A 16503-nucleotide genomic window follows, 5' to 3' on the forward strand; every position below is an offset into this window, starting at 1 on the left:
AGAAAATAAAACACAAAGCATGGGATGTTTTCCCCCCACACTTTATTTAGGAGTCTGCAGGTTTTTGTTTTGTTTTGTTTTGTTTTGTTTTGTTTTGTTTTTTAGAGTCAAATGTGAAAATGGAAATATGCACCAAGGAAAAACAAAAATGAGATGATTTGAGCCTTGGTTCAGAATTAAAACAGACTCTGACAGTGTTTCAGACTCTAATTCAGAGGTCTTTTGCTTGTGTTGGGCGCCCTCTCAAACAGAGCAGCCCTAATGAGCTGCTGAATGTTGTGTCTGAGAGCTTCCACAAACGTGGAAGTTACCATTTGGTTTTCTACTTCTGGGTTGTAGGAACCGGAATAAGTGCGACATTCTAGCCTAAAGCCACCCCCGAGCTGTTAATGGGTTTTTGAAAATCCTTCCAAAGTGATTATAAGGTCCTTTTTATGTCATCCGAAGGCTTGGCCTTTTGTGGGCAGGGCAAGACCCACGTTGGTGGGGACTCAGTTCCTCCTTCCCTTTGCCGAAGCCACCATGGAAATACCAACACGTCCAAGATTTACCTGAATTTTATGACCACCGAGTCGTGAAAACAAGACATTACCACATTGGCACATCTTGTGGTTTCCATGTGGTCTTTCCCTAGAATTCTGCCAGAGTTCCTAAGAGGAGCTACTTCGTCTTCACAGAGTTCCGCTAAGGCTGGCCACCAGCTGGCTAAGAACACTGAAAGCGAGCATTCATCATTAAATATTTCCAGTGTGTTCCACTGTAACTTGAAATGAAATAGAATTGTATTTTACATTCTGTTTGATGAACTCATACCTGTTTACTGTGTACAGAGTTCCAAACGAGCGCAGTAGTCCTCTGTAATTGTTATTTATATTATTAGAAATGAATTCTTTCCTTTTCATCATAGTTAGGCTTTTTCATTTATAATTATTTAATTTTGCATGATTGCTTGTGGTTTTCACTATTATTCACATTGGACATTTGGATGAATAGAAGAAAACAAATAGAGTTCCTATTATCACATAGCAAAAGAATATTATTAACGCATCCAGAATATTTTTTACAAAGGAAATTGAGAGGATTTACTTTCATTGGGGACATTTATAGAAGCAGTTTTAAGATTCTATGTGTATTTTGTAAAATGCTGTCATACTTTTAAATAACTTACGGAACTTCAGAGAACGTTCTTACATAAATGCAAATTACGGTTGATTATATTTGGATGTCATTTTCCCAAACAGCAAGGGTGGAATTAAACAATGAAGTCTAAGAGACAGTAAAGGTGACTTCGAGATTCTGATATGGGTCAAAGCCAAGTGGTGACCTGTGTTTTTTGAGAGTGATATTCTTTCATAGATGGTACACGTTGACTTCTGAGTTAGGGTTCATAGTTGAGACTAGTATTGGAACTTTCTCAGAGGGGGAGGTTAGTTTGAATTAAGAGTCAGCATGAAACTTCCTCACTAGACTGGTGTTTTCACAGTTAAGAGAGAGTGCCATGTTGATTTTGTCCTCTGAGCCTTTGTTCATTTCTTCCTCCTCCCTGGAAGCATCGTGTGTCTTTATCTCCACCTGACAGCTAAATCCTGTCTTCTCTCTGACATGGCGTTTGATCTCCTCTGTCAGTGGTGAGTTCTATTTGCTCAGTCCTTATGTAGCATTACTCGTGTACAGACTTACTGTGTTCTGTTCCTGAGGTGCTGGTTGGAAATAGTGAAATGTTGTTTCGGTACATGGTATGACATGCTCCTGGGTGCTGTATGCATCCTAGATGCATGTCCTCTATGTTTGTAATCATATTACTTGTGGCCAGATGAGTCCTTGATTTGGTCTAATGGCATCATGTTATAGACAAGGAAAATGAAGTTCTAAAACAAAGAACTGGGCTTTCTCCTAAGGGTCATGGCCGGTTAGCGTTATGGGTAAAGCCAGGACTGGAAGGTAGATGTCCCGGTTGCAAGATGGTGCAGTTTTTACTCTTCCTTCCTTGTATACTTCATTCAGTAAATTTGTATTGAGCATCTCCCATGTGACAGGCCCTCTGCCAGGACCTGAGCAGTGTTGTGCGTGTCTCGCAACTTCTTCTGTGAACGGAGAGGAAGATACTAACAAATATCACACAAATGGATGTGCACCAGCCACCCCGATAAGTGTTGCTGAGGATTGTGCCCTTGTATGAGAGTAGTAACGGGTAATAGATTTCCTTGAGAAACTGACTTTGACCTGTAGGACCTGGCATTGTGTTTCTGTGTATTTTTTAAGCGCACTTAAATTAGACACATATTTGTTGTATGGGCCCCCAAAGAAATTAGAACCAATAAGCTACAGCCTGTTCCCTCATTGTATAATCTAGAAGGGGGATAAGTCAAGACGTAACTATTGACATAAAGCAAAGTATAGAAGTTCTGTGGTGCAAAGGATGCAAAGATAACTTTTTTGGAGGCGAAGCAAATGGAAATAACTTCCAGGGGGAGAGGCAGCATAGGATACAGCCCTGGAACAAGAGCTAAAGAGAGGAAGAGGGAAGGCATTCCAATGGTGAGTGGAAGCAAGCAGAGGTAGCCTGAGATAAGAAATGACAGGTCTGGCAATAGAAAACGGTGTCATTTTACAGCAGCAGGCTCTTGTGGAAAGTCACAACTATACACTGTTGAGAATGTTGTCTTTTTTTTTTAATGCCCTGGCAGTCAGCTGAAATTAAGGATGGACATGTAAATATTCCCTCTCGTTCCTACTCCTGGAGCACATAACCCTGTGCTTTGTTGGGCTGCCATCTGTATGAACCATTTCCCCCCACCCCCTGAAAGAATTACATCTGGTTCTCTAATTGCTCTATTACCTAGCTTTCCATTGGGGTCCAGTAAACATTTAATCATAATAGTGAAAAGTGGCTGGTGTGTTGAAGTTCTTTTCTCTGGCAGAAGCTAACTTCTCTAGATGCTGAAACAGAACTTCTTCCAAATGACAAGACTGGCCCAGTATAGTGAGTATCAAGGGCATTGAAGAAATAGTACGTATGCTAACTTGTGTTACCATGTAGCTTTTACCCCATTCAGAGTTTGGTCCCAACCATTTCTCCCTATGGATATATAAATGTTTGTCTAAATATTATTGTAGAAAAATACTGAAAATTACCTACTCATTAGCATGTGTTAACCAGTAACCAGCTACTGTGTTTTAGATTCTGTGCAGGACAGTGTTAGTGGTCAAGCTTATCAGGGAAGCCAATGAAAAAGCATCTTTTTTTTTTAATGCTTATTTATTTTTGAGAGAGAGAGGAGAGAGAGAGAGAGAGAGAGAGAGAGGGAGAGCGAGTCAGAGAGCGTGCAAGTGGGGGAGGGGCATAGAGAGAGGGAGGCACAGAATCCGAAGCACGTTCCAGGCTCTGAGCTGTCAGCACAGAGCCCAATGTGGGGCTCGAACTGGTGAACCGTGAGATCATGACCTGAGCTCAAGTCGGAATGCTTAACCAACTGAGCCACCCAGAAGAGCATCTCTTGGAACATATGTTGCAGTTGAATGGCCCCTGATGTAGCTCAGTCACAGATATGTTTTATTTATCTTGTATAGTGTTGCCAAGACCTAAAATTAGGGCTATTTCACAGAAAAGCCTAGATTTTTTTTTTTTTTTTTGGCTTCCTTGAAAAATTGAAAGATCAGGCAACAATGGGCCAACCTTGCCAATGGCAACAATTCGTTGGAGTTAAGGAGCAGCTGCCTTCTTTAATTAGGGAATATATTTGTGCCGCAGTTCCCATTACTCCCTATTGCCCGTATCCGGCCCATTGAGTCATTTCCCTGGCTTTCTGGCCCTTAAGAACATCTGTCAGTGACATCTGCTTTGGAATGATTGTTGCCTCTGTGAGCCTCTTCTCTTGAGCTTCCCATAACAATTCCTGGCCAGCAAGACAATTAATTATGATCAGAACAACTAGCATCTGCGAGCTTTGTAATCTGCAGTGGCCCTCAAACTTTTGCATGCATCAGAATCTTAAGACAGATTGTTGAGCCTCATATCCAGAGTTTCAGATTCACAAGGTTTGAGGATCAGAGGATTTGGATTTCTGTCAAATTCCCACGGAACGCTGATGGTGTGCGGACCAGCTTCTGAGAATCACTGAGCTATAGTACTAGAACACAACACAAAACAACATGAGGCTGGTGGGACAGTATATGTTCCCCACCAGAAATAAAATGTGGAAAGGTTAAGTAACTTACCCAGGGTCATAAGAAGAAGTAGAGTCAGATTGAAAACCCTGTCTTTAGAGTATATCCAGCAGGAAACCATGTTGTAGATCCCTGCTTCTGCACCCAGCTGCCCCACAAGATCCCCAGAATCCTCTAGAGAACCCTGTAATGCAGATGTAGCTGTAGGGGTTCTAATTTAAGATTATACCAAGGATGTGATCATTGTCCTATCTCCGAACACTGACTTTGAACTTGCAGTGAGCACAGGCAGAGGCAAGGGTTGAAACCTGACTGTAGATCTCCCTGCAGAGGTATGAGACATACTTGCTGGGCAGGACCTGTGACTAAGGAAGGCTGGCCGGGAGTAGAACTGAGGAACAGGACTCCAGGCTGGCAAGATCGCTCGCTGCTGGGATAACAGAACAGATCGCCTGGACAGGGACTAGGTACAAAAGCAACTACAGGGATCTCTTTTCCAAGACTGGGGTCCAGAGCAGAGCTAGAACTTCTCAGTTACTAGATCTGTCAAGGTCAGAACAGAACTAACAAGAAAGGTGATTTCTTCAGTCTCGTCATTTTAGGCTTCTTAAAACCTTACTTAAGTCCAGATTAATCTAATGATACGGGGCCCTTCCCACTTGCAAGGGAAGGTAGGTAAAGTTGGGGAACCAGACAGGGTCTCACATGGATTAAACTGATTTTTTTTGAAATGTATTAAAACTCCATCTGCTTAAAACCCTTTGAAATGAATAATTAGGTCACCATGTGATCATGATAAGCCATCTACTAACCTAATTTGTAAGTTTGTATATCTGCAAGTAAGAGTGTAAATGTATTATCAGCTACCTACCTCCAGTCTCCAAGGCAGTTATATTTATATGTATGTATAATTTGCATACATATATTGATATAATGTAATTAAATGAATATACTATATATATATAGTATATATGGATGGATGTGAGCAGCAGGGTTTTTATTTTGACAGGGATTTTAGGCAGTGGTATATTCTGGGTTGACTGTACCACATTTTGATTTCACTCTTATTGAAAACATTTTTTGTTTTATTTTTGTTAAGATTTTATTATTTATTTTTGAGAGAGAGAAGAGAGAGAGCGTGAGCAGGGAGGGACAGAGAGAGGGAGACGCAGAATCCAAAGCAGGCCCCCAGGCTCTGGGCTGTGCACAGAGCCTGATGCGGGGCTTGAACTCACGGACCATGAGATCATGACCTGAGCTGAAGTTGGAAGCCCAATCGACTAAGCCAGTAGTCATTTTTGACTGAAAACATTTTTTTTTTAATTTAAATGCTTTTATTTGTTTTTGGGAGAGAGAGAGAGAGAGAGAGAATGGAGGAGGGACTGGCAGCAGGGGTGGGGGACAGGGGACAGAGGATCCGAGCCGGCTCTATGCTGACAGCTGGAGCTTACGAATAGCAAGATCATGACCTGAGCTGAAGTCAGGATGCCTAACCGACTGAGCCACCCAGGCGCCCCTCAAAAACCTTTTTAAAATCTCCTTACCTTTTTCCTACTAAATGTTGTAATGAAAATAACAAAGTCCTTTTTCCTTGTTAAAAAGTTGAATAGAATTCTCAATCTGATAATGTTGATAAGGCATGTATGAAATAAAGATTCTGGAAGTCAAGGTGTGTTGGAATGGAGGGGGAATGGTTACTGTGTTTCACATTAAATCATTGATAATAATTGTTCTTCTGCGGGTTTTATATCCTATCTTGAAAGGGAATGATAGGAATTAAACCTGATTATTTTAAGAGTCTGATTAAGTTTATGCTAAGACGTAAACTCAAGGGCTGAGTGTATTATGTGTTGGATTATAATGAACTATAAATACAGAGGGCATAATTATTCCTGTTCTTTGCTTTAGGATTATGATAATCACCAGAAATGGTCATAGGTGTAGCATGACATCCTCATTGTTCTGATGGGAAGCTGAACACTGTTTTCCTCTAATCAACATTACATAGCCTCCAGGTTTACTGTAGAGGGAAAGATTTGGGACTGGATTCTCTGTAAGGAAAAAAGAAATGAAGCATTGCTTTTTGATACACCAGGTTGAAAATGAGCACATGAAGGAAAACCTCAGTTGTGCCCAGTGTGACATGCAAACCAAAGGCAGTTTTCAGTGACAGAGAGATTAAAACTGCTGTATTTGTTTGTTTTCAACAGGCTCATGCACAATTAGTTCGAGAAGTCGATGTGGAGAAGGTGTCTGCTTTCGAGAATCCATACGTAGATGCAATAAAGAGTTTATGGAATGATCCTGGAATCCAGGAATGCTATGATAGACGACGAGAATATCAGTTGTCTGACTCTACCAAATAGTGAGTATTCATCAATGAGGCCCCTTGGATCTTTCTCTTTAGTTTCGTGTGCTCTGCAGTGATAACTTCTGTATTCTTGCACTTGTATTCAGTATCTGCCTCAAACTCCAGTTAGGAAGTACAGATGTTAAACCTGTGCCAACTTCATACATTTAGACTCTTCTAAGGGACAGACTGGCATCGTGAGTCAGAGAGAGTATTTCTTGTACTGTTTTCCATTTGAAAACCAAACTGAAAACTCAAGGAATCTGAATTTACCCACCCATTGCTTCCCCCAAATTGCAGACCAGCAATACTCAAACGCATACTCCATTGTGATTTGAAATCCTGTAATGATAACTTTTCATACAAATTTCTGATCCTTTTGTCATGTGCCAGAAAACACGTACACACATTAAAAACCCCAAACAAATACTCTCGATTATACCTTCTCACACATCACACTTCCTAGTTTCTAGTTTCCAGACACAGAACCTTGACTGCTCTCGGGGAACCACTGTTATGTTGATGGACAGGTTTGCCTTTGCATGAAAATTGCATGTGGGTCTAATTTTGCATGCATTCCAAAATTATTTGGTGAGCTGTCAATCAAAATCACGTGTCCAGGGAGAGATTTGCATCCTAGAGAGACTTGTTAGTTCTCTAGATTAAATCTCGCCCAACAGAAAGAAAGTGAAGATCTCGCAATTGTTGGATTAATGTAATCAATGTAGTCAGCAATCTAGATAATCAGGCGCCTGAAAAATGGACTTTTTGTACTATTTAGCCAGATTTCTGTCTACATTAATTATGTTAACCCAGGCTTCGCTTCTTGCTGTTGGTTCCGGGCGGACAGAAGAATGGATGGAAAAAAGTCCACAGCCTCAGGCCAGTTCATATGAAGTGACCCACTGGATGAGAGCAGGACCCTGGGGAAAATGAGGAGCCCCAGAGGCTGGTTGGCATCACACATGGTGCCTGGAAGATCCAAGAGCTGATCAGTTCTGTTTTCTCAATATAGTAGATCGCGTTTCGACTTTGATTCTAGGCATTTGCGTAAGATCAGTTACGATTCAGGTCAGCCACAGAAATGTGGCCTGGTCACAGCAGTGCTTGTATTCCTATGGTAAATTTGCATTACGTAATTCTAGAACGTGGCATAGAAGGCTCATGATCCCCATGTCTGTCGTGTTTTAACTAGTGTTAATCCCCTGGTGTGCCTGTGGAATGTGTGCTTTCCTCGTTCCTTATTTTCTCTTTCCTTCTTCCACACCTTCATCTCACTGCCCTTCTGTCGCTTCTCTTCCACTCGCTGCCTGCCTGCCTGCCTTCGCCCCTCGTCCCTCCCTCCCGCCCTCCCTCCGGAACCTTTACTGTGTAAGTTTCTGTGAGTGCAGAGATGAGAGATGCAGTCAGCTCTTGTCTCTTCCAAATTCTGCCCCCTCAACCTTTGACCAGCTGTCTTTCTCTTACTTCCTGCCCCCTCTGTCCTTATGTTTGCTTTGCCATTTCAGATTTCATCTATCTCCCCATGGTGCTGTTGTGTTTTATCCCTTGTTCCCTGTTCCTGCTCAGTATGTCTCCTCCTATCTGCTTGCTTCCCCTCCACCCTCATCTGTCATTCTCGAGTTCTCCCGTCACTCCTCTCCACTTCTCACTGTGCTGCCGTGATGCCTCTCCTGACCCTTAGTAAGGAATGAATCCCCCGTCACCAAGTTCTTTTTACTAATAAATCCTCCAGTCTCTCATTGCATCTAACCCCGATCTGTTAACTTTTATCATAAATCCCGTCTCTCCCCCTTCTCACCTGTTCTAGTCTTTACCCATGTGTAACTTTTCTCCCTACAGAGAGGTCTTGCCATTAGGGCATCAGAGAAGCAGTGTCGAATGATTCTGTGCTACCAAGGTCAGGGTTCCCCCTTAGGAAATGATTTTGCCTCTGCTCTCGGAATAGACCCTGTGAGTGATTCCTGTGTGCACCGAAGACACCTGTATCAACTGCTGAGCATATATTCTTGAGACAAGGCTCTACACCTTGTCTGGTGACATTCCTTAGCTTAGATTTGTGGATTTCTAGACAGGTGCCCGTTAGTTAGTACAATAAGAGGACATGGCAACATCTACTATTTTAAGGAAAGAGCTATTTAAGACCATTTCTTGAACCTCCTGTTAGCACTGTGATTTGGGGAAAGCCGCTGTCTGAGAATCCTGTTGTATAGGCTGCGTGAACCATAGAAACATGCCTTTGGACACATCCCTTATGCTGGAGTCAGACAGACATGTGGGGGCAGCTGGGGCAGGCTGATCTAAATTCCTTCAAATGATTATTCTTTAAACAGTTCTATTTTCCCCTAATGGCGATGTGCAGAAGCTGATTTTCTGAACTAGATAGATAGATAGATAGATAGATAGATGTGGGTTTATGTGTATGCACATACACCTAATTCTTTTTTAACCATATTTGTGTGCAGAAGTAAGAAAGTAAATTATCACAGATCATTACATACCCACATTTCAGGATCTATCTCTTTAAAAAAAAAAAAATAGGACTTTTCCCCACATAGTAAATAATACTGTATTACACCTAAAATTAATCGTCAGTCCTTTTTGTCATTATACCCAGTTCACAGTCCCACTTCCCAAATTCTTCCAAGATGTCCTATAGAGTAGGTCGGTTTTAGGACTACACGTTGCGTTGGTTTATATGTCCCTTAGGCTCTCGTGATCTAGTAGAGGCCTGTATGCATTTCACTGGCATGTTGAAGAAATTAGCCTGATTGCCTTATGTAGTATGAATTAACTTGCTCCGTTGTCTCTTGAATTTACTGTAAGCTGGAAATTACATTTAAAGACTTGATTCGATTCAAGCTAATTGTGAGTAAATTGCATTTTAAGAGATGTTGTTTGCCCATCATGGGCGCAGCTAAGGCTCCCCACGGTATTAGGGCGCTGACGCCCTCCCTTATAAAGTTCTATTTTTCCTTTTGCCACCAAAAGCAATCTGTGTGGTATTATTTTGTCACTGGGTGATCTCTCGTTCCCCATCAACTCTTGACTTAATGGCTTCCATTCCATTTGATAAGTCTTGTGTGATTTAATGCTTCCCTTAGGATTTGGAAAAGAGTACATTTTCTACTTTTATCATTTGGTCCACATTGGTATTCTTCTGTGAAATACAAGGCTGTTTCCTTGGCTGGTGCTATTTGATTATCTTTTAACAAATTTTCTACTAAAAAGTATATGTTTCCATCTTTTTGTTACAGTATCTTGTTCTATAGACTAAATAGATGGTGACCATAAAACTTACCATTCCAGTGAGGACATTTTGAGAAGGAAGGGGTTGCTATTAATAGGCTGAAATAAAAGGCATAACCTGGGAATCCTGGTTAAGCAGGAACATTTGGTCAGTTTAGCTACATGAAACCTAGGGAGGCGTTTTGTATTTTGTTTGGGGTTTCCCCTCCGCTCTTTATTTTCGCTAGAAGACTGTTTACTTCAAGGGAAGTAGAACCAGGGTATTCCTACCAGTTATGTAAGGAGTTGTATGTGGAAACCTGAGTTAGCTGGCCCCGTGTTTCTGGTCTCTTCCCAAGACGAGTTAGTCCTCTTTATAGATTGGTGGCCAACAGCTTGGCTGGCCGGCCTTTAATCCCACCGTGTCAGGAGCCCTGAGTATTAGAGACCCCTTTTTCTTCCCCAGTTAGGCTCGGGCACTTTTCCTTTCCCTCAGCTAGGAAAGCCCTCCCACCACAAAGATAGGACCTGTGGCTTTCGGGATTCACCCACCTGCTGCTTCATTTCACATGTGTGTAGCCCGAGCAGATGCTCTGGGAACCGCAGGAAGAACACTCAAAACCTTGGGGGCCCCATATCTTGAGCACCGTTGATTCCCAGTACTGACTTCATTTTCACAGAATAACTATGAAATAGAAATAATTCAAAATAATTCTTGACTCTGTATTCCAGATAGCTGTTACCTCTTTTCTGACATTTTTGTGCGCCCCCGACTGGTGTATTTTTAGTATTTGTATCTCCCTCCTATACTTCTTAAAGATTTTTCTGCATTGTTCTATCTTTACAATTAAACAACACCTCACTGGTGTTCTGGACGTGATTTCTTAAACAATATCATCACCTTCCGGAACTCTTCCAGAGCTCAGGACCACCTCTCGCGAGCAGTGTCTCCACTTGTGGTTCTTCAGTTTAGATTCAGGTGACACGTACAGATGTCATCTCTAGCAGTGTGAGAATCAGGGCCACGCACATCTGCTCAGAGTCGGCAGCATGACAGCTGTTGTCTCCAGGACCCTGCTGATGGCGAGGGTCTTGCCGGCCACATGCCAGGAGTACTGAGAGCAGAGGCCAAGCATGTCCTTATTCTTTCCTATGTGGTGAGCTCCTTTTCATCCTTCCAGACCCTGGTCAGTGGTCTGTTCTCTGAAAGTGTTGCCCAACACCAAAGATAGTGAGTCACTGTGTCCTGTGGGTTAGTACTTTGCACATCTCTTTCGTACCTGTTACCGTGTTTACTAAAGTGTCTCTCTCCTCAGAGCCTGATGGTGACTGCTTATGTTTGACCTTCACAGATGATCGTCCCATGAAATAATAGATGGGTAATTTTCCACTATTTCATTGACCATGATGTAGGTGCGGTCATGATGTAGGTGCCATTGTAGATGAACTGTGAAGTCAGAGCCGTGAAAGCATTCAAAGTTGTTTTTTCTTTCTCTTCTGCTATTTTTGAAGGTCTGAGTTCTGGAAAGTTCTGTTATCATCGTAACTCCCGTTTGCTGAACACTTACTCTATGTTAGATTGTGTACTTCTGTACTGTATGTAGTTAGATTCTTACTATATGTTAGATTCCACATGCATTATTTCATTTAATCCTCAAAGCCGCCTAAAGTGGCAGATATTTCCTATCATCCCCATCAAACAGTAGAGGAAACCGGCTGTCAGAGAGGTTGAGTAACTTGGTTAAAGTCATACAGTTAGTAAGAGTAGGAGTAGGAGTCAAAATCACTTTTCTTCTTCTAAAGCCCCAGATCTTAATCACTGTGAAATGCAGCTTTACAGAGGATGGATGGTTGAGAGAGAGGTAGAAAATTGACTATAGTTAGATGAATAGATGATAGATTAATAGATAAATGTCTATGATGAGAGAAATCACTCACCATAGAAGATGCGAATTGTTCATTAATCTTTATAAATGTTGCCTATAGGTAGTTCCGTACATATGAGGTCAAGAAGGAAAATTATGTAGAGTTTACTGGAGAATAAACCCAGCAGGGTTTTGATTATCATCCAGAAAATCTACCCAGTTTAACAACATGTCAATTATTCATACACCGTGGAAGATGTTCTAAGTCACGGATAATTCAGAATTATTTCTTTATTTTAGCCTCTAGTCTTTTTTTTAAATATTTTTTTTGTGTGTTTATTTATTTTTGAGAGACGGGGGTTGGGGGGAGGTGAGAGAGGGGAAGAGAGAGAAGGAGACCGAGGATCTGAAGCAGGCCCTCTGACAGCAGAAAGCCCAGTGCAGGGCTCAAACCCACAAACTGTGAGATCACGACCTGAGCCAAAGTCAGACACCTAACCGACTGAGCCACCCAGGCGCCTCGTATTATAGCCTCACGTCTTAACCCTTTCCCCCCATACTCTATCCATTAATTTTTTATTGGAGTTAAACTAGAGCCAGTAAGAAAGCTACAACAAAGTCATTTGAGCTTCCCTCTTTCTGCTTTGGTTAGCCAACTTACTGATCATAATAAACAGTGGGCAGGCAGCCCAGGAGCAAGGAAATGGGAAAGTCTAGGAGATGGATAAGCAGTTTTGGATAAGTTTGCAATTGACTTTCATTTGGTATATCCTTCTAATTTTATTGACCAAAAGAATAAATAGCACTCTAAGATGCTGGAGAGTTTTGTGAATTTTCTTATTAACTTTTTTGTTATTGATTAAAAAAAAAAGCCTGAGGGCTTTGAATATCTTTAGATAAAGAGCACAATAAACAGATGGCTGTAGGTTTACTCTTTTTTTTTTTTTTTTTCTGGGGTTAACCATCTTTTTTTAATATACTGAAGCATCAGGTCAAATGAGTTCACTGCCTACAGTACTAAATCTCCATCACATTGGCACGTAGTGAGAGAAGTCCTCACACTGCAGGCTTTGGGCAAAGACTGGTCTGTGTTCACCTCAAGAGACCAAATAATCCCTAATCTCGCCTTTCCTGAAGTTCCCTCCAAGGAGCTCAGCAGATCAGACACCTTCTTGAAATTTTCTGTAAATCCAAAACACATATGTAAATTGGCTTTGGGGCGTAAGTCACTGTTGGAGCTTACTTTTAACCTCATGCCTAAATTTTTAACTTAATTTAAAAATGTGTAAGGAGGGGCACCTGGGTGGCTCAGTCTGTTAAGCGTCCGACTCCGGCTCAGGTCATGATCTCGCGGTCCGTGAGTTTGAGCCCCGCGTTGGGCTCTGTGCTGACAGCTCAGAGCCTGGAGCCTGTTTCAGATTCTGTGTCTCCCTCTCTCTCTGCCCCTCCCCTGTTCATGCTCTGTCTCTCTCTGTTTCAAAAATAAATAAACGTTAAAATAAAACAAAATTTAAAAAAATGTGCAAGGAATTTGAATGTTGAGCTCAAAATGCAATAGGAATTTCAGAGGTAGACTCAGTATATCCACCTGATTTAGGGCTCAATTCTTTTGAAGAGATACCTTGCTAAAAAGTTCCTGACTGATGAGCAAAATAGTTAACTCTAGGGTGTGTTGCCTTTGACACTTGGAGCCATCCTGACTTTACTCTTCATCTGCTGATAAAAAGGAAGTGTAAACCTACTGCAGGCTTTTGGAGACAGACAAGATTATCGTCTTGTCGAGAGAACATTGGGTCAAGGTCTAGTCTTTGATGGAGTTCCCTCTGCCACTCATCACCTCTGGGGTTTTGACGAAGTAAACCCCACTTGCTCCAGACTCTGGTGTGTGATCTATAATCTCTAAATTGCCTTCTAAATTCTGAAATCCTGTGATCTATTACAGTAGACTGCCTTTATCTGAGAAACCACTATCCTATGCAGTCAAGTGAAAACCTGGCACCCCCAAATTTACCTGAGAATGGAATGAACAAAGATTATTCTCTACATGGTTAAATTACTAAAAATGCCATCTTGAGCCCAGAAGAGGGCATGGAGATTGAATATGTTTGCTCTTTTTGAAAAGACCAACAATAGTATGTCATTTTTTTTCACTTGAGTGACATATTTACTTCTATTTTTGTTCTGTTTTGTCATCTAATGAGCCGTATCTCCTAATAACCCTTTGCAAGAATAAAACAAACAAAACAAACAAAATTTTTGTCTTGCACAGTGAACTGTTGAATCTAAGATGCGGGTCTTTATTATTCCTTTTTTAGAACCCTTGGCACTTCAGAGATGCTAAGATAAGACTTGGGTATGCTTTACACTCTAACCTTCATTACTGCGATGTAATAGGGAAAGGGCACCTGTCTGCCATTCATTCACCCTGCCTGAAGGGCATAGCGGGTGCGAGTGACATGCTTCATATTGTCAGCTTGCTGCCTGCTCACGCTTTGGCACAGCATCTTCAGCTTCTGTAGTTCGGCCTCTTCTCCACAGTCTCCCATGACGGCACTGTCCCCAGTTGAAACCAGGAATGTTGTTACTCCTGAACAGGGATTGGCAAACCCACGGGCCAAATTCAGCCTGCTGCCTGTTTTTGTTTTTTTTTTTTTATAAATAAAGTTTTATTGGAACACAACCACGCTCATTTGCTTATGTATTACCTATAGCTGGTTTTGCACCCATTGGCAGAGTTTAATAGCTGCAACAGAGACTGTATGGCCCACAAAGCCTAGAATATTTACTGTCTGATTTTTACCTCCCCGCCTGCCCCCCTCTCCCCCCACAACTCAAATGGCAAATATCTCTTGGAGAAGACTGAATGTTTACAGGCAACTGGTATTCTGCGTCCGCTTGCGTTCAGATAGAACTTACCTTAGGGCCCCTGTCCTCTGAATTAACCCAAAGCTAAATTTCAGAATACTGAGAGAATGGATGGCTTGTATTCCTTCCGCAGTACTCAGTAAGTGCTGCTTTGCACAACAAAACCTGATAGGAAGTGGGCATCGGAGAACCCTATGTCATATTCCCTGTCAGTACCTCTACAATGCCATGTAAACAGCGTCTAGTACCAAAAATGGTATGAGTGACCAGAAATGTCCATTGAGTTGATTTGACTCTGAGAGCCAGGGTTGTGTCTTACACGTCTTGCCTTTTGCCCATTGTTGTACCTGGAACAGCTGGTTAAGGAGAGTGTGATAGGTTTAACCATCAGTGGATCCAAGGGTAGAATTGACAGCCTTTTGTAATAGAACAGGTACCTGAGCGGAAGACAACTCTAGCTTCAGTCACAAGTGAGCTCTGGAACCTTGCTCTCTCCATGTAACCCTTTAGGTCATTTGGGTCCCTTTTTTTTGACTCCTGCCTGCCAAGCAGTCTTTTAACTCTGACTGGATGACCCTGATGCTTCATTATCACTATGGCATCTTGATTTAAAGTAATGAGTTGAATTTTGATCTGTAATTAGTGCAGTTAGTTGACTATGACCAGCTCCTCAGACCTGATCATCCTTATCAAAATGGAAGTTCTGATCTTACAGAACCAACATCCAACCAAGTTAAGGGGACATGACACTGAGATACCTACTTTAATCAGTAGTGTTTTTTCTCATGGCTGATGCTTGCCTACAACCACTGGAGCCTCTAGTTATTTAAATTTTTTTTAATGTTTATTTATTTATTTTTGAGACAGAGAAAAACAGAGCATGAGCAGGGGAGGAGCAGAGAGACAGGGAGACACAGAATCCGAAGCAGGCTCCAGGTTTTGAGCTGTCAGCACAGAGCCCAACGCGGGGCTCGAACTCACAGACTGTGAGGTCATGACCTGAGCTGAAGTCGGACGCCCAGCTGACTGAGCCACCCAGGCGCCCCTGCCTTGTAGTGTAGTTATTTAAAGCACATTCATTTCCATTGCCAGAATACAAGCTCCTTGAGGACAGGACTCACATCTTTTTTTTTTTTTTTTTTAATTTTATGGTTGGCACTCCATGTTTGCACAGTACCTAGCTTTCAGTGTAGACTTGCGGAGAAAGTAATTGGATGAATGACTGAATAGTAAGAAAGTAAGTAACTTCTGGGTTTTCCTAATTTCTTCCCATCTTTCTTTTCTCTTCGTTTCTGCCTACCCAAATCTCATTTTGTCTGCTCAGTGTAACTCATCCCCCACATCTCCTCCACACTATTCTCTAGTGACTACAGTTCATAATCATCTCTCCTTCCTTATTGCCTTCATAGTTAGCAGCTCACAATTTGGCACTTAATTATTTCTTAATTGATTCATCTGTGCTATCTTAGCTTCCCAGGTAGCCTCCTATCCCTCAAGGCAAAGGATATATATATCTTAAGTATTTTGTACCAGCTCCCTGTGCCAGCCCCCCTCCCTCTGACACACAGAGAGTGCATTAGCTTTAACATATAACAGATTTTCAATAAGTTTGTGTAAATTAACCGAATTAAGCACTATCGTTACATTTCAGGACAAACAGGCAAGGATAAAAAGCAGTTTTCTGATGTTTCTTGAGTTGCTTTGTTTTACTTTTTTTCATATTTATTTATTTATCTTGAGAGAGACGGGGAGAAGGAGAGACTCCCAAGCAGGCTCTGCGCTGTCAGCACAGGGCCTGATGCGGGGCTTGATCCCACGAATGGTGAGATCATGACCTGAGCCAAAAGCAGGAGTCCGATGCTTAACTGAACCTCCCAGGCGCCCCTCTTGATATGTTTTAGAAGTGTAAATATTTTGTCAGAATTAGTCAGCAGCTTTGAAAGTTACCACATAAAAGGCAAATAAATTAACAAAGCAGAAAGCCAGACCAGCAAATTGAAAAAGGCCTCTTCCTTCCCTTTTCTCTTT

General features: G+C 41.8%; 1 protein-coding gene across 2 annotated transcripts in view; it reads left to right on the plus strand.

The window, feature by feature from the left end:
* The window catches only part of GNAQ (G protein subunit alpha q), a 317775-nt gene that overhangs the window by 208125 nt on the left and 93147 nt on the right, over positions 1–16503 (plus strand). For both annotated transcript variants that reach the window (XR_007146310.1, XM_047830059.1), the window contains exon 3: positions 6378–6532. Coding sequence is in view for 1 of the 2 variants with exons in the window: in XM_047830059.1 (XP_047686015.1) it covers positions 6378–6532 (155 nt within the window). In the remaining variant the exon portion in view is untranslated. The remainder of the gene's footprint in view (positions 1–6377; positions 6533–16503) is intronic.

Source organism: Prionailurus viverrinus, chromosome D4 (assembly GCF_022837055.1).
Source record: "Prionailurus viverrinus isolate Anna chromosome D4, UM_Priviv_1.0, whole genome shotgun sequence".
Classification (NCBI taxonomy): domain Eukaryota; kingdom Metazoa; phylum Chordata; class Mammalia; order Carnivora; family Felidae; genus Prionailurus; species Prionailurus viverrinus.